Source organism: Periplaneta americana, chromosome 3 (genome assembly GCF_040183065.1).
Source record: "Periplaneta americana isolate PAMFEO1 chromosome 3, P.americana_PAMFEO1_priV1, whole genome shotgun sequence".
NCBI lineage: Eukaryota > Metazoa > Arthropoda > Insecta > Blattodea > Blattidae > Periplaneta > Periplaneta americana.
In genome coordinates, this window is record NC_091119.1 from 59,181,469 (window position 1) to 59,205,328 (window position 23,860).

The 23,860-nt window shown below is 35.2% G+C and overlaps 1 protein-coding gene across 3 annotated transcripts in view; it reads left to right on the forward strand.

Moving 5' to 3' along the window:
* bel (ATP-dependent RNA helicase bel) overlaps positions 1 to 23,860 on the forward strand; it is a 79,847-nt gene that overhangs the window by 16,182 nt on the left and 39,805 nt on the right. For all 3 annotated transcript variants that reach the window (XM_069820564.1, XM_069820565.1, XM_069820566.1), the window contains 2 exons: positions 7,507 to 7,648; positions 18,747 to 19,074. In XM_069820564.1, coding sequence (XP_069676665.1) covers positions 7,507 to 7,648; positions 18,747 to 19,074 — 470 coding nt within the window. The remainder of the gene's footprint in view (positions 1 to 7,506; positions 7,649 to 18,746; positions 19,075 to 23,860) is intronic.

Genomic DNA, 23,860 nt, shown 5'->3' on the forward strand with positions numbered 1-23,860 from the left:
GTGCTTAATGATATTTTCTTCTCACTGTTCTCAATGAATTTTGCTTTGCACATGTGTTAAAAACACCCTGTGTTCGATATTGTATTTTATACTCAAGTGATAAGCATGCCAATAAATAAACCTCCTATCAAAACAAACTAGGCTGGACTGATTTGCATATGAAATGGGAGACATGGTGAAACTCAATTTCCAGCAAAGATGAGCAATCCAGTTGCACCTGGCTAAAAGGTTGCTGGTCGTGGTGTAGCATGTCATAATTTTTAATATTCTCTGGTTCAATTCTGCTTGATTATCAGTACTGTAGAATTTTCTCCTTTTCTTTGGCTCATAGCTAAGTTGAGGCAGCAGTAGATAATCTCAGGTCTTCTGGAAAGGACTTTTCTGGAAAGGACTTTTCTCTTGTCTACTCAAAAACTAGACATGATACTGCATTTTTTCTACATCTGACACTTTCCAAATACACCATTTTGAATTGTTCAGTTTGTAGAGTGTTAGTTTGTCCTGTATAATTTTTTAGATCGTGTGCGATTATTGATGTGATTTTCACTTACAAGAAAGTACAGAGAGTTACTATGCTGGTTGGTCCCACTCCAGCCTTTACCTAACAAACTCTGTTGGCAGATGGCAAGTGGTCATACATCAGTATATGGGCATGCTTCCCTATGCAGACCAGTCCCATTCCATCCCGTATTGCTTAGCTTGTTTGGGATGAGCTCTCCGCACTACTGTCATTAAGCTGACAGAACATTTCTGTCTGGAACTGGTCTGCTGCAGTCATTGGTAGTTGTTGTAGATTTATGCTTCTCACATTGCTTTTATTGCTGCCACTATCCTTTTTATATATATATATATATATATATATATATATATATATATATATATATATATATATAAGTGCTGTATGAATGTGTCATTGTTTGGAATATGATTCTCAGAAATCTGAAATTGTTAACTATCGCAAGTGGTTCATTCTTGAATCTGATGTTTTCCTTTGTGCTACTTTTCCCTCCTTTTCTGAAAGTCATCGAACTGTCTTCCTCGTTTATTGTAAGTTCGTTATCCTCTGTCCAAATTTGCTAAATGTTTAACTTTCCACTGTCTTATTACAGGCTTCAGTAATAATTTAAGGGTAATAGCAGCAATAATAAATTTCATAACACATGCACTGGTTACCAGTACATAATGACCTAAATTGTATTTAATATTGTAATATAAGGTTTGATATACTGTCTTCGAAATTGTGTTGACAATTTATTGCTAGCAGACTACATTTTGCACAAGATATTGTGAATGTTACGTTTTCTTATTATGTGTCATTGATGTGTGTACTTGTTAACTCTGTTCCACATGCTCCTTTACTTCCTCTTTCAACACTTCAAAAATTGGAAAACTGTGTAGTATGTCTTCAGGGTCACTGCTGTACTTAGATGACTCTGCATGAGCGACGTGATGTATTAACATGTGCCCACTTTTCTTCACTAAAGGCTTCTCCAATTATGTTATCAAAAGTTGATAGTGAAAAAGTAGCAGTCTGGACATCCTTATTCATGATAATGAACGAGAAAATATTTTACATCAGTTAAATGGGTTCTGTGACTATTTTCTTATCAAGTAAAAGCCACGTGTAAGGTTTTTTCCATGTAAAAATCCATACTTTCGACCAATATTGAATCCTCATACTTCAGGTCTAGCTTAACCATACGGTAATTGCTACACAACCTAGGAAGACAGTGCTTACATGTTATATTTGCTTTCAGTTATTTTATCAAGTTTCTATGAATTAAATTGAGTTAAAATTTGTGGGTGCCTGGACAAAAAGGGATGTCACCATTCGGCCAAAATTGAGTTAAACAACATTTTCATTGAGAAAGGGGAGGAGAACATTGTGTGAAATGTGCTATGTCGTACCATATATGTTAAAGATGAAAGAGAATTACGTGTGTAAAACTCAAACGGTGGTTAATGATTTAGACGTGTAGGCCTAAAGGAGGACAAGTCATTAGTAATGTTGTATAAGGTTTATGAAAAGTTAAGTCGAAACAAATGGTAGTTAACTCTATTCACTCAACATATCAATCAGTTGACCAAAACTTGCTCCTCTTTTCAATATATGGTACATACAGTTAAAATGAAGATTCATATTTATGTCTACCTTCAAGCCAAGCACCTTTTTTTCTCTTTTATGTAGGCATTACCGCCTGTTTTATTCATATATCAGGTCTTTCCATCTTTTTTTTTTATTGTCTCCTGGACTTCTCCTTTCATTTGGATTCTCATCTCTTGCAAATCTAACAATTCTCTTCATTGCTATTCTATCCACGTGCTGATTCCATTCTATTCTTCTTCTTTGTACACATTCTGCTACCAGTTATACTCTACACTTCTCTCTTATCTGTTCATTTCTGATTCTATCATATAATGTTTTGCCACTTATCTTTCCACTTCTGGTTGAGGTCTGGCTGATATGTTCAGTATATATATTATCAGGCTGTACATCTCACTTGACGATGTGTCAGAGGAAGAACAATTGTTTGTATGCATCTGAAGTCTGATTAGTGTAATATGTAATTAATCGGTGATGTTTGCATTGAAGGGGAAAAGGAACTGGCCACCGTACCCTATTCTTTTTGTTGAATTAACTTTCCTCCATTGTAATGCTTCATCGGCAGCTTTGTAAATATTGGTTTTATCGCTTGCCATGATTCTTCTATATCAGTGTTGTCGTAATTATATTTTGATAGGTGTTCTTCAATTTTTTAGCATATAAATAATTAATATTTATCTTCAATAAGCTCCTTATTTAATTGTTCTTCAAATGTAGATTCCTTTTTCTTTAATTTCTCTTTTTGTAGTCTCATTTTACATAGCACCAGGTTATGATTACTACCTATATTTGCTTAATTAAGTGTCCTGACATCCAATATTTGCTTTGAGTGAATGTTCCTATTTGTAATTATGTAGTCTATTGTTGACTGTAGACCCTTTGTTTTGCCATGTGTATTTTGTATTGTAGTTTATGGTCAAAGAAGCAACTTTTCTGTGAAGAATTTTCTTCTGTCACTAAAAATGGCCATGTAATCCAGGTGGCATGTTTTAAATGCCTCACATGGTAGTGTATTGTGATCCTGTAAAAATTCAATTTCGATGCCATAGAGGAAATACCCTTTCTAATCATCCCTGGTAATGATAAAGTGAAATGCTGTCTGTGAGTTTCTCTGAACTATTTGACAGACTTTCTCATGTTTAATGTCTGTTAGTCAGCCTATCTGGGAATGATGCATATGAAATATTAATTAATTAATCAATCAAACACTCAGAATATTGGATTTTCTCCATTTGTTTTCTAATATGCCAGTAAACATCTGTGATATTGTTAACACTTTTATCTGAAATGTTGACAGCGTTTAAGTTTAGTGTGCTGCTGTAGAATTAGAAATCAAATTTCTATTTAAAATTCACGCCAAGATTTATTTTCACTATTTTATTATAGTATTGTTCATTTATAATGGCTTTTTTATTAATAATTCTGCTAAGTAATGCGAAATCTCAGAATGAAGTCTTTGTTGGATTGTGGTTTATTTCTTTGCCTAAAAGTCTGCATTTTCATTTCCTTACAATCTGCAATAAGAATGTGTCCATTGTGAAGCAACTATTTTTGCTGTTAATTTTGGTATACCTTTTTCTCATTCTCTTGTCTTGATATTAATGAAACAATAGCATGAACTGCAGATTTTCAATCACAAAATATGGCTACTTTGGTAAATAAATTTATTCTGTAAATTAATTGTTTTAGACAAATATTAATAGCTTCTAATTCACCAATGTAGCACAGTCTACTATATACAGTCACGAAGCTTGGGATGATTTTTTGCAATTCTCGCGATAGTTGCGAGCCACTTGGAGCGCTGTGAGTACTAGGAGCAATAAACTGTGCCACAACCATCGTGATCTAATACAAGCCGTAAGGCAGACCATGTGACTTGCTTAACCCGATCATGAAGGGCGGCATTTCAACCATATAAATTAGTTGGAATGCATAAACAGTAACATATGTTTCTCTAAAGTGTAGTGTAATTCCATTAATAAAATTTAAAACAATGGTTATGAGACACTTCAGACATAATTTACTTGCGAGTTAAGGTGTAATATTATTTATGGTGTGAAAATTACGTTGTTCTTATGTGTAATACCTGCCTTTATTTCGATTAAATATTGCGAAATTCTTGTATATTCATTTATGCACGATTCAATAATTTTCAATTGCACCGCACGGATATTTAGATATGTTGAAATTATAGGTTATGTTTACTGTACCAGTTGCCCCTTTCTGTCTAAATTTAGTGATCTCCAATGCCTTGCCATTCATATGAAAATTATAGGTTATGTTTACTATATTTAACTTATATTCCTAAATTCGCAATTATACATTATAATTAAGCATAATGTCATGTATGATACCCCGGACATTCTATTTGTCTGTATTTTAATACTACAATTGAGTACTGAATTATTGTATTTATCTACTACTTAAGAGAAGAAGTAACACAATTGTACATACACTAATTTCATAGGAGTGGTATGGTAAATGTTTTGTCTAAAATTAAGGAAGGTAGATGTGCTAAATTGAAATCACAATATAAATTCTTTTTTATTAAACCTCAAAATAGCTTCTATTCTAAACTTAAAATGTTGACTCAAACAGATTATATTAACATGTAAAATTCTCTTTACATTAAAATAACACAGTTTTGTAATTATTTCTGCAACAAGAAGTAAACGGAACTTATGGACACATTACACTAAATAAAGCTTAGCAATGATACGTAATAAAGTTATAATATAATATTTCACTGAGCTCCATACACTGAAATAGAAAACCCAAACAAACATTACGGCCTGGTCTAGATCGAAAAAGCATTGACTGTGCCGTATTTTGCATTTTTTTGAAAAGCTATGTAAACTGTGAAATGTTCGTTATCGGTTGTAATAACTGTAAATGGCTAAAATACATTAATTTGAATAATAATATGAGACAAGGAGAAGTTTGTAGTACTATAAATTGTAAGAAAAATAGGTTAGAGTTATCCTTCTTCCGAAAGATCCAGGAAGGTGAGTTTATAGAATATAATATATATTTTATGAAAATAATATATAAACCTTATGTATTTCATATTTCAATAGTGGAAGGAAGGTGTTAATTTTTTCAAAATAACACGATATCGAAAGTACAATACATTTTATGGTCTGCTAGGGAAAGAGTCTGTGATGAGGCGATAGTAGCAATCCTGGTGGTGAGCAACTATCTATGTTTGCATATTTAGTAAGTATTGAGCTTCGTGACTGTATATACTAGACTGTGATTGTAGCGTGTTCTCCTAGTGTAAGGTATACAGTAGCAATATATATTATTTTGTTGCACAGGGATCCATCTTTGTAAATGTATAACTATTCTGATTTTGAATATAATGTACCTGTAGTTTCTAATGTCAGTAAATTAATTATTTCTGTATTTGTGTTCTTTTTCTTTATATTTTCCAAAAGTTGGAGATTATATTGTATATCAATGTACTCAAGTGGACGTCATGGTATTAATTATTCTGGAATAGTTGGTGTACCAAAATCCTTTAGTAAAATTTCTACTTCTTGAATAAACCCAGACTTACTTTTCTGTTGCTCTGGTCATAGCTTCTCCAGTGATCAACATGTGGCAGATGTATTAATTTCTCAAACAGTAAAATATACTTTTTTTTTAATTCAATATAAAATGGGATCATTTTCTGTAATAATTTGCATGCCTGTTACTGGTGTTGATTGTAGAACTCCACTGATTATTCTATTGGACAATTTCTGATTTTTGTAAATGTGTTGTGGATGTTGTATAAGTGCTTTACTTAAAAATAATAATAATAATAATAATAATAATAATAATAATAATAATAATGTTGCCTATGCAGTGTTTAATATTGATCTTGAACATACCCATGTGGTAGTTAAACGATTGAATGTATTTAATCTCTGTTTTTGCTTTTTCAGTTACTTTGTTTGTGTGATGTTTCTATTTTAGTTTCTGATCAAAGTGTACTCCTAAATATTTACAATCCTGATTCTGATTAACTTTATTGTGATCAAGTTTAACATTGACTTGATAAGAATGTCTTATTTATATTAACTTTCACAGCAATTCCACAGGTCTATTCATGTACTTTTTTTTAGGGCTTTATTTATTTTAGAGGAAATTATTTGGAATATTTTCTTGGCAATGAAATCCATAAAATTAGATCTGCAAGGAACACTGTGTTATTCCTGGTATTTGTTGCAATTTAGAATGAAGGTCATTAATCATGTCAAATAGTATCGTACTTAAAACTAATCTTGAGGGACTTCTCTTTTCTTTCTTTTTTTTAATATAGATTATACTATTCTCAAATTTCATCGTATAAAATCTTTGATTTATGATACATTTTTTTGGAATGTGGTTTGCAGCAAAGGACAGAGCATATCAATAAACCTCTATGGACATCTAGGTAGTACTCAATTTCTTGCCAGATTTTTTTTCAGCACCTCCTGAGTGACAGTTTCAGAAATAGCAAGGATTCTCTGCTGTAAATCCTTCAATTACACCACTGGAGTTCTGTAGAGGATATCTTTTAAGTGTATCCCAATAAAAGAAATTCATCTAAAGGTGTTAGATCTAGATATTTGAGCTGTCCACTTCGTCCAATTCAATGTACAGGGAAGCAGTTATCCAAATGATTCCTCACGTGTGCTGTACAGTGAGGAGCAGGTCTGTCTTGTTGAAAGAAATACCTTTCAGATATCTAAGGAAGAACATAATTCTCTAGCCTTTCCACATAAACATCTCCATTCATGTTATCTCTATGAAAATGAATGAAATGAATGGACCAACCACTGTTTGCAATGTAAGGCTGCAACAGACATTGACTTTAGGACTGCCTCATTAAAGTGTCCCTACTGCACACGGATTTTACAGTGCCCATATCCAGCAATTATGTCTATTGACGATCCCAGAGAAAAGAAAGGTACGCTCATCAGTGAAAACCACCTACAAAAATTCATTGCCATTATCGATCCTTGCCAGTATGCTAGTAGCACAAACTTATATCGTGTAGGGATGTTATTTGGTTTCAGCTTCTGCACCAACTGAATTTTGTATGCATTAAGATGTAATCTCTTGTGAACAACACTATGGGTGGTCGACTTAAGGAATCCCTAGTTTGCTACTGCCATAACAAACAGATTTAGTTGAACTGTGCTGGAATGCTTCTCAATTTGTTGTTCAGACTCTGTCTTACTATGTGCTCATTTATCTTCAAGAGAGCCAGTTTCAAGCAATCCTTTGTTTCAGTAATATTTGTAATTATTAACATCAGTAATATCCTTTTCATTTATGTGACTTCAGTCAAAATGGTAGCAAAACATTGACATTGTTAGTTTGTTCATATTCTAGCTTTTCTTCTAAAAATTCCACCTTTCTTAATCTCCCAGGTAGTCAACAAAGCCGTAGTAGTGACTACGGTAATAGTTACCGCAACCGACGCAATGAAGGAAACTATGGGAGCAGCCAGCCTTACACAAACGGAGGAGATCACTGGGGAGGAGAGAGTGCTGGCTATCGCTCTGGAAGCAGGTACCATTGGAACTTTTTCAATCTCGTTCCTCAGCACAGTTATTTCTGATAGCAGTGGTTTCTCATAAACTTGAAACTGCATTAATTTCTGTGCTAAATTAATGTAAATCTCCCCTAAGCCAAAGGTGTTTGTAAGGTAAATAATCGCATATGCCTTAGGATGTGGGAGGTACAGTGAATTGTAACCATAGTAATCCATTGTGATGTAGGGTAGTTACCTATATTGTGTTGCTTGCCAGACAACTGTGCAGAGCACGTAAAATGTATCTTTCTTACTTACAAATGGCTTTTAGAGAACCCAGAGGTTCATGCCTCCCTCACATAAGCCCATCACTCCCTATCCTGAGCAAGATTATTCCAGTCGTTACATCATATCCCAACTCACTCAAATTCATTTAAAATTATCCTCCCATCTACGTCTCGGCCTCTCCAAAGGTTTTTTTCCCCTCAGGTCTCCCAACTAACACTATATGCATTTCTGGATTCATCCATACGTGCTACATGTTCTGTCCCATCTTAGATGTCTGGATTTAATATTCCTAATTATGTCAGGTGAAGAATACAGTGCGTGCAGTTCCTGTGTTGTGAGCTTTCTTCATTCTCCTGTAACTTCATCCCTTTTAGCCCCAAATATTTTTCTAAGCACCTTATTCTCGAACACCCTTAACCTCTGTTCCTCTCTCAAAGTGAGAGTCCAAGTTTCACAACCATACAGAACAAGTGATAATATAACTATTTTATAAATTTTGACTTTCAGATTTTTTCAAAGCAGACTGGATGATAAAAGCTTCTCAACAGAATGGCAGCAGCATTTCCCATATTTATTCTGTGTTTAATTTCATCTCGAGTGTCATGTATATTTGTTAATATTGCTCCAAGATATTTGAATTTTTCTGCCTCTTCAAAAGATAAATTTCAAATTTTTATATTTCTATTTCGTATTATGTTCTGGTCACGAAACATAATCATATACTTTGTCTTTCCGAGATTTACTTCCAAACCTATCTCCTTACTTGCTTCAAGTAAAATTCCCATATTTTCCCTAATAGTTTGTGGATTTTCTCCTGACATATTCACGTCATCCGCGTAAACAAGCAGTTGACATAACCCGTTCGGTTCCAAACCCTCTCTGTTTTCCTGGACTTTCCTACTGGCATATTCTAGAGCAAAGTTAAAAAGTAAAGGTCATAGTGCATCTCCTTGCTTTAGCCCACAGTGAATTGGAAAAGCGTCAGAAGCTGGCCTATATGGACTCTGCTATATGTTTCACTGAGGCACATTTTAATTAATCAGACTAATTTCTTGGGAATTCTGAATTCAGTAAGAATATTATATAAAACTTCTCTCTTAACCGAGTCATATGCCTTTTTGAATTCTATGAATAACTGATGTACTTCCATTTTTTCTCCAATATCTGCCGATTACAAAAAGTCTCGTCAATATTCTATCTATTATGCCTAAAACCACATTGATGATCACCAATAATTTCATCTATATATGGAGTTAATCTTCTGCAAAGAATACAAAGAATATTGCATAACATTTTGTACGTCAGTAAAAGTGATATTCCTCGAAAGTTGCTACATTTAGTCCCCCCCCCCTCTTCTTAAATAATATATAGATACAATTATGGACTCCCATTGTTCTGGTACAATTTCCTTTTCCCAAACAGCAAGTCCAGACTTACAAATTTCACTAGATAATGTGCGTGCACTCTCTTGTATTAATTCTGCTGGAATTTAATTGATACCTGGCGACTTGTACTTTTTCAACTTTTCTATCACAATTTCGACTTAAAGTGTAGATTCGGGTATAAATGGCTCAGCAATTTATATTTGAGTATCGTCCCGATCATTTCTATTTACGTAAAATATATCAGTTATCTAAAATGACCGTAATTCTAGCTAAATATATTTTTTTACCATGTTTACATATATAATACACAACATACTACTTACCTAGAGTTACTACAAACTGTAAATACAAAAGACCTCATAGAAAAATTGAAACATCTTGCTCTATAAATAATAGAGAGTAGATATTCTTCAAGAGTGGCTAGAAATTAATATACATTGTGGGCCACATGAAGTCTTCAATAAAAGCATCTCTTAAGTGGATCAATAAAACTGAATGGTGATTTTTCCAAATCTCATTAGAGGAGAAGGGGCCTTTCAGATTGTCATGGATGACATTCTGTTGGACTCCACTCTTGAAGCCAGGGAGTGGCAGCTTTGGTTTTCGAATAGAATGATATAATTATTTTTTATTCTGGTTCTCATCAACAAATTAGGCAATATTTGTTTGAAATATTTTTTTTTCTAAAGTGATGTGTTAAGAAGTTACAGCATGTTTGAATAGTAAGTAAAGATACTTAGATAATCAATAATTAAATCAGCTATTACTTTATATCAATTTGTTCAATTCCTCAAAGTAATCTCCATTAACGTCTAAGCACTTATAAGTTCTTTTGAGAAGGATTCTTCTAACATTTGTGGACTGGACGAGGTAAACAGTATATGTGCCAAAATGATAACGTGTGGGAAAACACAGAAAACTGTATACTTGCAATTACTATTTAATTTTTTCAACATAAAGTGTCTCAACATCCAATTAAGTTCCCTGCAAACATATTGAGCTGTGAAACAACCCATTACTGACAGTATTATGTAGTGTAACTGCCTCCCACATTATCAAAGTCGGACAACGATATAAGTGCCATGTATAATTTCCTTGAAAACTGTACAAACAGTCGAGTGATTTGTGAATATTAAAAGGTAGAACACTAACAATTTGATATGTATGTAAGCATGAGAAACTGTTTGTTTTTCTTACTGGCACAGGTCCTTATAAAAACCATGGTGCTTAGCGTTCATGAAATCTTGCATTGCCAGAAGGCCTGCCTTTAAAGAGTTATTAGGAGTCAGCATAGCAAACTTCTCCAGATTTGTAATAGACTGCAGTGTTCGTCCTCTTCTTAGAACCTGACATGTCTTCTACTGTTCAGAATCACTCAAGTCATTCCTGGTAAGGACCAATGTTGGATGATTACAAGCAACTTGAATCCATGGTACTTGAGTAATGCACAATGTAAACGTATTTAGAGCCCTATCAGCTTCTGAAGCCACATCCAAGAAGTCTTCAGATTTCATTGAAATCACTTTGAATGGTTTTTTTAATTCTGGCCAATCTTACAATGTCCTGCATCTCATCAGGAACCATGGCTTTACAAACCCTCTCCCTTAGCATTTGTGTATGGCTTCCCTTGCTGCCATAGTTTCTTATTTTCTACGCACTTCTTTGCCTTAGATACTTTTATAGTTAGTGGCCTGTTATCCATGATAAATGCTACAAAACATTCACTGCAGATCAATACAGTGAGTGACCCTCCACAGAACATACACTAGGTGGCACTTATATTGTTCATCAGGACTATACTACGGGACTTATATTAAGTGCCATCTAGAATGCACTCATTTGACTATATGGAAGGATGTTCGGTACATATATCTATTACTATGACATTGGTGCTGCTACATATATCACAGTCCATGACAAAAACAACATTTGACCTTGGAGGCACTTACACCGTTTTCCATGTCTGCTCCTCATTTGTTAACATACAGGGACTAATTGTGTCACATGCTTCACATATTCATTCCTTCATGATATTCTCTTTGGTGGTAATGTTGTAGACGTGACTTTTACTTTCGAATATCCTCATATAAAGTAATTCAGAGAAGTAATGTCAGGTGAGCAGGCAAATCATATGTGTAAAAGATGATGAATAACAAGATGTTTTATGAAGAGGTATACTTAGCGTGCCACAAATAAGTGATCTGGTATTTACGTCGTGGTTAGAGTAGAGGTAAGTGAAACGAGACGAAAGGTAATTTAGTTTTGAAGTCAGTGTCCAGTCCATCTGTTCCTGATCTACAGTAGTTGTTTAACTATTCACGTGTAAGTGGCGCACTATATTGCTGGTAACACATTTGTGCTCTGATATTGAGTGGTACAGTCTCCAAGAGAGTAGGTAATTCATAGCTGACAAAATGGCAGTATATCTCGCCTGTAAACTGTGCCTTCAAAAAAGTAAGGGCTTAATGATAATATTTCCAAGAATGCTGCACCAAATATTTAAGGACAGAAATTCTGTATAGGTATAGTTCTCATACATTTGGGGTTTTCAAGAACCAGTAATGTATATTACATTTATTAACACAACTAGTGTTCGAAAGTGTTGCTTAATCAGAAAATATGTTCCTCAATAATGAAGCAGTTTGTGCAATACCATTACGTAATCACTCACAAAACACAATTCGGAGCTGATAATCTCTTTGTGAGAGTTCCTGATGCAGACAGATAAGATAAACATGATATTTCTGCTGTTTTGCTATTCGCTTGTCCTACATGCAGCTGATTCTGCTCTGTAGCCAATTTGGCTACAGCAGTAAAAACGTTAATGGCATTCTCATCATTCACTTTTGACTTCATCTTCATGTGATATTTGTTCTTCACTATTTACATAGCCTTGTCTCCATCCATTTAAATTTCATATGTGACACGAGGGAAAGAAACGGATGCCGTCACTTGTGTGTCCAGGCTGCCTGACTGTCTTGTATAAGATAAAAAGAATATTAATATGGTAAAACAAAACAACATTTGAGGGAGAACATGCCTGAACCAACTCTTATACTGCCAAGATCATTCACAGAAGTAGTAGTAAAACTCCATTACAACATGGGGTTAAGGAAACATGTTTTAAACCCAAGTTATAACATAGCTGCAGTGTAACAAAACTTTAACTCGCTGAGTATATAAAAAAAATAAATTAAATATTCTTATGAACTGCACTTACAACTTTATTGCTGTATAGTACTTAAATTTTTCGTCTTATTTATAAAACATTCGTTAATTTGGTCTGCTGAGCCTGTTGTGAGCATTTCTTTAAAACATATGGCTTAATGGCAGCAACATGTAATAAATGCACCTGTTCACACATAACTGACATTGTATGGTCAAATTAAAACTCTGAGTAAATACCACATTAATGCTTCTTTCACTGACACATTTGTGCTGCAGACCAGTTAGCAAACAAATAATGCAATGCTGCATTGTGAGACCCAGTGAAAAGTTGGGAACACAAAATTTGCTAGTCTTAAGCTTATATCCTAGATCATATATGTAACAGATAACTCCTCGCTACATTAAAATCGGCAGCACTCTGAAGAGAACAACCGCCAGGATCGCCACCCGTCCGCCATAAACGAACACGAGATGGCAGCACAGTCGCTAATGCAATTCAAATGGGAATTATGACGTGACTCCTTATGTGACAACTAGATGGCAGCATAGTAAACCTGACGAAAGTTGTTAACCTCAAAGCCTATAAGCCCGACATATCTGTTACATATATGATCTAGGCTTATACACACTACAATACGTTACTGAAGACTCAATTGCTAATGTTCACCGGTCAAAAATAACTGGATTCTCATTCCATTTAACACATGTAAAATACAAAGAGTATTAGAGGTTGGAGAATATATTGTATATCACAAGTACATAAATTCCTTACATACTGGTAAGACATGATTCTACTTCTACTTTTGATTGTGAATTCTAGTCTAATTCTTATTGCCCTGCAACAGGCTCTTTGCTCTTACTGCTCAAAGTGTCATTCATTCTAACAAAGGAGATTAATGGTCATTAGTTTTAAACCCCACTTATAATGTGCGAATGCATTTCCACAAAATTAGTTTTACACAGTACTGTTAGTTATTTTAAATAAAATATGCTTGAAACCTTATTATGAACACACAGATATAGTGTCCAGTAGAATAGTTGCAAATAATATGTTAATATTTCTTAACATAAAGCTAGAATAATGGAATTTTGATTTTCTGCTAGGGAAACTTGTTATTTTTTAATAGATACCCATGTTTGTCCTTGGTGGCCTAACAAAATGATATGAAAGTGGTACTGTATCTCTCACCAGATGTTCTGCATCTTGAGGGATTTACAGAAATTGATTATACACTGCCAAAGGTTAACCATGTCTTGCATGCGAGTTTGGTAGACTAGTTTGTTTTTTTTTTTTTATGAAAGCAATCTAAAGGATCAAATATGATGACATGGGAGATCGTATAATAGGACTTGCGCTTCCACTCTGTTTCTGGAAAGCGTAGACTGAATTGGCATTATGTGGTGGGCCATCATCTTGAAAAATGTATCCTTGTGGTAGACCCGAGACGACATGTTATGGCACCAACTTGCATGCAGTTTTAAACTGCCGTCCAGCAGGGTAGAGGAATGGGGATTGTTTGGGTTACAGTTCTCAAGCTCAGAGTGCGCATACATTTCCATTTCATCTCCTAAAAACATTCGTCTTACCTTAGTATCACCACTTTCCTACTCAGAATCCGAAGGTACCTAATGGAATTACGCCTGCTATTCCATCTTTATATTCTTATTATCTGTCCGAATCAGACCGATCTGTGCTGGAATCAGATGTCCCTAAGTTTATGGAAATGTTCTCCAAAATATTGCCCAAGTGCTCACTTTCAATGTAATTGTTCTCTGCTGTCTTCACATGATCATACATTGATATCTATTCTTGGAAGAAGCAATTACAGAGTCGACCTCTGCTTATGCGTAGCATAGAAATTAGATGAATCTTTTTATGACTTCCTCATCAAAATTGTCTACAGCTGCAACAATCTTCTTCTTCGGCTGTGATTTTTCCGGACTGGAGAAATAATCTGCTGCTCCTGCCTCAATATTTTCCCCTTCTTTTCTGATTCTTGCCAAGGTTCATTTTGAAATACCAGTGACAGCCAGTACTCTTGCACACACGCTTTTCAATGGAATTGCTATTCCATTTAGAGCTTCTTCTGACATGAATTTCCATACATTGTATGCTATTTCATGTCCTTGACTATGAACTACTCTATGATTTCACACCTTAGACAGTGCTATGAGGGTGCTCAGAAGGGCAATGTTTTCAGTAGAGCAATAGCAGAATGATCTGAACACTCGGAATGCTAGTAACCAACTAACCCAACACCCCTCCAGTTAAGGTAAGCAAGCCCTCCCTATATCACCTATGTTAAATTTTAAAATTTCAGTGCACTTTATTCTGGATGTATCTGAGGTACAAACTCCAGATGTTTAGGGATTATTTTATATACATTTATCTTTAATAATACGAACTAGTTTTGAGCAAATATTATTAGTTTTTTAATTATTATTATTATTTTTTTTTTCTAAATGTTTACTTTTGTGTTTAAAATTTGTAATTCAAAATTTGAAAACTCAGGTTTTAAGTAATTTACAAAAATTTCCTTTCATATTATTATTAGTTATGGTCTTCCTAATGTCCAGTCCAAATTTCATGCATTTTATCTTTAATGGTGTTGATGTAACGTGCACCAACAAAAAATGTACAATTGAGAAAAATGGAGTTAAAGTTTTGGCAAATATTCTTATACTTAAGTGCACTGCTAGGACATTCCAGCACCATAATCTGGATCTTCTGTGTCCTCATGGCTTCTCTTCTTATTCCTCTTCAATTTTCGTCCTTTTTTTTTTTTTGCCATTTCATCCATTACCATTTCTGCTTTTTTAATGCGAAGAGAGTCTAATTCCTTCAAGATGTTAAGGTATTGAAGCCTGGTTCAATCCCCAACTTTTGTAAGACTTCCACTCTTCCAATATTTCCATCATTGGATGATATGATGGCATCTCTTAGTCCTAATCTAAGTGTATTGACACTACCAAAGACTGTTTTGGGGATCCTGCATCACAGAACATGGTTAAATGCTTCGTTTGTATTTTGAAACTTGCTGTGCAAACATTTTTTAGCAACTCTGGATGGCACAAGTCTCTATATGTTGGTTTTATGGCAAGCATAACAGATTCTGGTAAACCATGGTATTTATAATGAGGTACCTTTCTATAATATGGCACCACGAATTGTCACCTTTAGGACACAGGTCATGTTGGGGATGATCATCAGTGGATAGTTCGTGAAAATATGTAGCCCATACTGCACTCCTCATATCCTGTAGACTATGCCCTGGTAGAGGGGCAGAGAAGGCCTGACGGCCTTATCTCTACCAGGTTAAATAAGTAAATAAATAAATACTAATAAATATGCTAATTATTTCTTAGGGCTTGATCATAGTAATTTTGTAATTTATGTATCATCCCATCTGTAAGTCTCTTTGATCCCCCAACACCTTTGCCATCTGAAAGTTTCTTCCCCACTAAATCTTTCTTGAGTTTGCGAAGCCTGGAATCCATGCACTTTTGTACATGTCCAATGCACTCCAGTTTCTCCACATTACAATCGTCCCTAATTATATGGTTTACTTTCCACAACTTTTACAAAACCATTACTGTCGCCATCACCTAAGTACTCTTTTTATTTTACACCATGAGTCTGGTTGGAACGTTGAAAAATACATACAGCTCCCTTTGCCTCCATACCACCACCGCTTCCATCAAAATTCTTTACACAACCTTCATGAGTCCCTAACTTTTTGCATGTATAACAATATTTTGATAGCAATTCTGAATCTAAAACTTTGCCTGTATCAACTGAAGTAGCTACCACAACTCATGGTTTGACGTGTGGCATCTCTTATGCCATGTCCCATCTATTACAACTGGAATCTTATCATCACTGTCATTGCATTGCACTGCTTCCTTACATGCTTCTAACATACTATCTTTGAAACACTATCAGCTGATTCTTGAATTGTCCAATCACCTTATGAAATTTTGAATGAGACTTAGACATTCATCATGACACACAATCTATCAGCATAACCTTTTCCAATACAGCGTAGCCCATATATGAATCTTGTATTCACTTCATATCCACTAGTGGTAACTTTTGATGTTTGAAAAGTGCTTTCTTTTCTGCACACTCCACACACTCCAGGGGTTGAGTGGAAGAGAAGGCCTCATGGCCTTAACTCTGCCAGGCAAATTAAACCTACTACTACTCCTGCTGCTGCTGCTGCTGCTGCTGCTGCTAGTCCTTTTCGTTTCTTTATGTCTTCTTGAATTGACAGAGAGTCACATTCATAGTATTTACATTTTGTTTGTTGAGATAATGCTTTTGACATCAGCTCCAAATCCACTAGTACACAAATAGATTTTAACATGTTATTTTCACAAATATTAGACTGTTGCATTTCACACATCTCATCAAATAGTTCTATGGAAGATGAAAGTTTCTTCTTCGATGAACTAGGAGGTGTAACACACTTACCAGCACTGGTAGTTGTTACATTTGCTTCACATGGTGTTCGGTCAAACCTCTTCTGCACTAAATACATTACCGGTACTAACTTTTCCATTACTAATTAAATCACTAGTAACTTCCTTCTTTCTTGTATAAGTGTTCCCAGTAAACTTTCTCTTTCCAAACTTCTTATTTCTTCCCATTATTTACCCTTACAAATACAAAATAACAAATATTTACATTTACCTTGCTTCCCGTTTCCTTGGAAACCAAACCATAGATGACAATGACAAAAGAGAAAGTTGACAGAGCATCAACAGAAAATATGAAATTTCTCGCAAAAAACAAGAGTTAGTTCATAAAAAGATCTTCAACGGTTTAGGAAATATATCGAAAAACATTAATGTCTGCAAAAGTGGGCGTGGTCAGAAAAGACATGCAATCAATTATATGCTCATTAAACATCCACTTTTGGTCCGAATCGAATATAAACCGCATATTCGCATTCAGAACATTTCAAACAACAATAAACACCAGAAATCCATATTTTGAACCATAAACGAAGGCTTGCTTACCTTAAGTGTGAGGGCGAGTCCAAGCAGACGAACTAAAATGCGTCCCTCGCGCTGGTGCCATAATGTCTTGTCCGGGCTCTATCTGAGGAATTCCATAATTTCATCTCCTGTTTAGGTACATTGTCTCCTGTGGCTGGTTTCTGCAAATTATAAAATCTGAGGTCAAAACCTACTAAATGCTCAGTTTTGGTCTGTCGTGCTTGTGTTACATGTGGGTTTTCACTTCATCAAATTCTACAGTTAAAGTCAGTTTGCGTTACTATGTGTGGAAGGTGGCTTCATCAGGAGATACAACACAGTTGAGAAATGCATTATCTATTTGAGATAGCATTTCAGTAGCGAACTCTTTCCTTCTGTGCTTATTATTATTATTATTTGTCTGTAGTTTTTGAGCCTGCTGGATCTTCTAAGCTCTAAGTCTCAATTGTGCACAAAGTCCTGCACTGTAGATTATGTAATATACAGTGCAGTACTGATCCATCAAATGGATTTGCTTGGGATGTGTTGAAAAGCTTCATGAACTGCTTCAACTTTATTTTCAGTCACTGCTTTCTTGTTACTTGTGTCCTTAACACAGAACCTATTTTCAACCATTGTTTGTGCCAATTCACTATACTGTGATGCTCAGGTAAATTCTGTCTGTATTCATGTTTTAATCTCCTTTGCACAATAATAGGAGACTTAAATTCAGCAAAAAAAAAAAACTCACTATTTCCGTCCATAAGTTCAGTCATGTACTACACATGCATACAAATATGTATGTACCAACTTATTTCTGGTTACTAAATGTGGTGAAGTCTAATAAAACAGCGAAACAACTGTTATTCTTGCAGTATTAGTTTAAGAAATATTTACACATTATTGGTAGTAAATCTTCTAGACACAGTGTACATCACTTTTCAATACCAATTTTCATAAATATAAAAATGATAAAGTATGGGTAATAATGTTAAATATTTATATGAATTTGAAATTTTGTCTTCTTTTGGATGCATAGACAGCAGTTTAAGAAAATAATCTAAGCATTAATAGCATTTGCAACAAGATCAAAGAACTTACAGTAATTGTTGTGAAATGCATTGTGTATTGCATATGTATCCTGTTTGTGGCATTCACTTTTAATTTGTGTTACTCTCAGTTCCTCTTTATTCCAGGTACATTTCCTGAAATAGAATTCCACTATACATTTCGAAAACGTGCATTTATTTCAATATTGAATACTCTGTGTGTTTTTTCTTTTCTAGATTATATAATCAATGATCTATTTCTATAGGGACAATGATTGGGGTCGAAGTAGTAGCCGGTGGCAAGATAGGGGCACTGAACCCCCACCACCACGCAATGATAGGTGGCAGGAACCACCACAGAGTACTCGAAACTATGGAGGTGGAAGTGGAAGCGGAAGTGGAAGCGGCAGCGGCAGCGGAGGTCGCTGGAAAGAGGGCCATGGTCAAGAAGTGGACTGGACCATCCCAACAGCAAGGGATGAGCGTCTTGAATATGAGCTATTTGGTTCTGGCAATACTGGCATCAATTTTAACAAATATGAGGACATTCCCGTGGAGGCGACGGGTGACAATGTGCCGGAACACATTATCAGTGTAAGTTGGGGTTATCTGAAATATTCATTGCTAAATACGTGTTAGTCAATTTCGTGAACTACATCTATGATGATAGTCAGTGGCAGTTATGGCATGTGCACCTTCAAAGTAATCTTCACCGCAGCACAATCGTCCATTGTGGTCTAGTGGTTACTATGTCAGCCATTGGAACTTAAGTTTGCAGGTTGAAGCCTGGCCGAGGAAAGTGTATCTTAAAGGGTAATCAAATTCTTTACATTACTCCTTCTAGATGGGAACTATAGCTGTAAGTTATCAGAGATCTACAATGTATAAAAGAATCCGGCTCCTGTTAAGAGGGCTCTTGGTAAAAGTTGTTGGTCATTTCAATACTGAATAATCTCTACAGTTCGAAAGCATCACTAAAGTTAAATGTCACAGCTACACTGCTGTCAGCATTAATATATTTGCTGGAAACAGTCCTGTTGAGCATTTTTAGGAGCTTGCTTTACAGCTGTTAAGACTGTCTGTGCTGCAGAAAACTTTCTTCCTTTTGGAAAATGTCCGTATATCTTAAGCTCAATATTAGCTTTGCAGCTGTGGTGACTATCTGTGCTGAAGAGAATCTACACTTGTTTCGAGAAATGTTTGTACAATGTAAGCTTACTATTAGAGCTTTGTAGCTATGTGCTGAAGAGAACCTACACTCTTCCTTTCAGGAAACGTTTGTACGTGTCAAGCTTAATATTATAGCTTTGTAGCTGTGATGACTTCTCATGCTGAAAATGTGCACTCTTCTTTTTGGGGAAACATTTATATGTCTTAAGCTTAATATTACAGTTTTGCAGTTATGTTGATTTCCTTTGCTGAAGAGAACCTACATGTTTTCTTTTGGAAAATATTGTTTGTCCTAAGCTCAGTATTAAAGCTCATGTCTTCACAATGTAATTGTTGGAGCATTTTCAGAATTTCTATTACTATTTTGCCCGAAAAATTGTATTGGCACAATGTTGAAATGTACTGTGCATATACAAAGTCTCTTCTCACTGAAGCCAGATGAAGCAGACAAGTAACTGACACTCGCATCGATAGTTAAGTTGGCAGAATGGACACAGACTCCCACTTTGTAATAAAATGTACTCTCCTTCAATGTTGCAATTTAGAAATTATTGGCATTGGATCTAACTTGCTAACATATTACCTGCTGTTGCTAAGTAAACTACCCCACTCATGTCACTACAAAAGGACTTTGTATATGCACGGTCCTTAGCAGTTACTTCAGTAACACACTTCACATTAACAAACGTTTATAAAACCACAAGTAACTGTTCATGTTAAACAGTACAAAGCATAGATGACACACTACTCTGTGCAGTGCATTTTGGAATGCAATACATAGTAATACCACACAGATACAAGTCCGCGAAGATGAGTATCGTATTTATATGCCTTAAAGTATATTCAAAATTGAGGGGATGGATGGAAGAAGGACGTAATTCAAAAAGGTTTGTTTTGAGATACATGTTATACTACGACTAAAATAAATTTGTATGTTGCACATACATTGTCAACTTAAGGATATACATATACAGGGTAATTCACGAGGAAAGGTAAAAAATTCAGAATGTGAATTCTGAAGCCATTCTTAGTCAAAAAGTTCATATGAATATGGGTCTGTTTTCAGACGGTTACAGAGATATGGCTCTTTGATTTCACAAAAACTTCTGGGTTTCCATTGTACTAACTCGCATTTAGAGACAGATAACAGACAAATTTAAAGTTTATATTCATGTATGCATAGATACCTAATATTCTAGATGTCGGGCTCGATGTTTTTTGCACATTTTCAAAGGTATCTCCTTTTTGCTTATATGCACTGTTGCGCTCGGGCATGTATCACGCTTGTCGCTCGGGAGAGTTGCTCGTGGAACTACTGTACTGTAGGTAGCTGACTGAACTGCTGTGAACTGATAAGCAATAGTGTATTTGTGTTACATGCAGGTTCTGTGTCATTACATCAAAGGCAGGCGATTGGACATTTGTAATACCCCACCACCTGGTTTGTGAGGTGAATGAACTTCTCGTATACACATCATTCACAATGCAGATTCCATTGTTATGTCATTCATTGCGATCCATGACCTTGTCTCACGTCAGCAGCATATGGTAACATCTAATTCACATTGGGGCGAGACGTTTTACCAAAACAATGCATCAAGCTCTGCCATCGTTCGAAGACAGACCTATGTTGTTGTTGTTGTTGTTTTCTAATGCCAGGCGTTTGACAATAAAGTCATTTGACCTCTTGCACTCCAATACTTTTCAAAGATATTATCATGGCCAGCCACTGAAGCACAGATTTTGAGGTGTTCCGAATCCATCTCTTGGTCTGAGTCGCACAATGGGCAGTTAGGGGACTGATATATTCCAATTCTATGCAGGTGTTTGGCCAAACAATCATGGCCTGTTGCCAATCTAAATGCAGCTACAGACGATTTTCGTGGTAAATCGAGAATTAACTGTGGATTATGATGCAGAGAGTTCCATTTTTCCCTTGAGATTGTGTTATCAAATTTTGTTTGTTGAAGTCTAAGTATGTAGATTTAATAAATCTTTTCACAGAGTAATACGTAGATTTAGTAACAGGTCTGTAAGTAGCAGTGCTGCCCTTCTTTGCTAAAGCATCCGCATTCTCGTTTCCCAGGATTCCACAATGGGATGGTATCCATTGGAATACAATTCTTTTATTGAGTGATATTAATTGAGAGAGCATTTTAGTTATTTCTGCTGTTTGAGATGAAGGTGTGTGTTTAGAGACTATTGATAGAATAGCTGCTTTGGAGTCTGACAATATAACTGCATTCTTAAATTTATTGATGTGGCATAGAAGATTCCTGAGACTTTCACTGATTGCAATGATTTCTCCATCAAAACGGACCTATGTTCATATGAACTTTTTCACCCAAAATTGCTTAAGATATCATATCCTACATTTTTTACCTTTCCTCGTGAATCTCCCTGTATATATACATATACGAGTCCTATGTCTACATTAGATACAGTTACTCTTAAATTATTTTTAAAAAATTGAAGTTACGCCCATATTCCAAATAGTCATGGTTTATGAAAAAGATTATTTGAATAAAGAATATTTATCTTTATTTAAACATATTTATACATTTATGGTTCAATACCAGAATACTGACAATTGAAGCTGTGTCATATAAATTATAGCTGAAAACAAAAAATTAAATTCTTCTAGTACAGAAAAATATTAACATAACATTATGACCTTCTCATACATAAAAAAATGAATGGACAATATCAGTCCTCTTTGAAGTCTGTTTCACCTTCTGTTGCCTCGGCAGACTGCTTCCCTGTGCTGAAAATACTCATATACCATTCAGTCATCATCATTTACATATTTTAGCAAATCATTGACATCTTTCACTTTAGCTGCTTTTGTGCCAACACGTGGAACTCTTGAAGGATTACTAGCAACAGAGGCATTTTTCTTCCATACTAGAAACCTCTCTTGTACAAAATAGAGTAAGCTTGTGATGTCTGAACACTGCCATCTAGTGTATAGGTTAGTGTAATATATTTCTGTTTGGCAAATTTCACACCACCTATGGGTGATTGAAGAAATTAACTTCCATGTTGTATAAATGTGCCAGTAGAGAGTGCAAATAACTATTCCAGAAAACAGGCGTAATATGACTTACGCCATTCTTCCATCCACCTGCTCAGTTGTCATTCTTAATATCATCTGTCTGTCACATAATAGCCCTTGTGGCCTGTTAGTCTCCCTTCATCTTCAGAATGGTCAACCCACATCATCCTCTGGGGATGTCTGTAGCATCTGTTTCGGTATCTTGGAACATTGCATTCTATTGACGTGCTCCAACCAATTTTGTCTGTACATTCTTAATATTCTGGTAGTTATTACGATTGCTGTCAGATGCCAGTTTCACAAACCCAGACAGGTTAAGGTTCATGAATTTTTAATTGCGATAAAATTCCTTCACATTGCTTTCTGTAGAAAGTAAGTAAATTTGAGATTCCTGTTTGTTTCATGCATAGAACATCAAATAAATGCTCTTTCTGAATGAAAGAAGAATTCAAAAAGATCTGAGACCGTACAACGAGGCATTTGTAATCATCTGGCCTTTTCTAAAGTTGTGTATTTCTGTTGTAGAATTTTCATTTGTGTTGTAATAACTCGTTTGAGATAATTAGAAGAATTTCTGACTATGTTTCCAAACTTTCTAATTACAGTAAAACCTCGTTAATACGTTCCCGCATATAACACTATCTCGTTCATTACTCTCTTTTTATACAGTCCCTAGACATTTCTTATATAATCCTATATCATTTTACTCTCTTGTAATGCTTCTCACTTGTAGCATTTTTTTTTTTTTTTGGCTCGGAAATGAGTAAAAAATTCCGTATAAATTGCGAAACTTGTAATGTTTTAAAAGCATGGTGAAAAAATACATAGCTGTGGCTGTACTGAGGGTCATTGCACTAGAAGTGCAAGAAAGGAATTTCATCCTCCACCTGGCTACTTTCGAAAGTTGCACTTTATATAAAAGGATTTTAACATTCAAAGTCTTCCTGTCAATACATTCCTATCCTTTCTGTAAAATTTATAGTCATCCTTGGAGTGTGCATTACGTTGCACTGCAAAATGGCGTAACAACCTGTGAAATAAATTTCCTTTCGTAATGAATGATCATGACAAGGACTGGGTGGACTCCTGTACAGGAGAAGTTGGAAATTAACATAGTGGGTTTTGTGTCAGTTGACAATGGTCTAGTGACCTCAG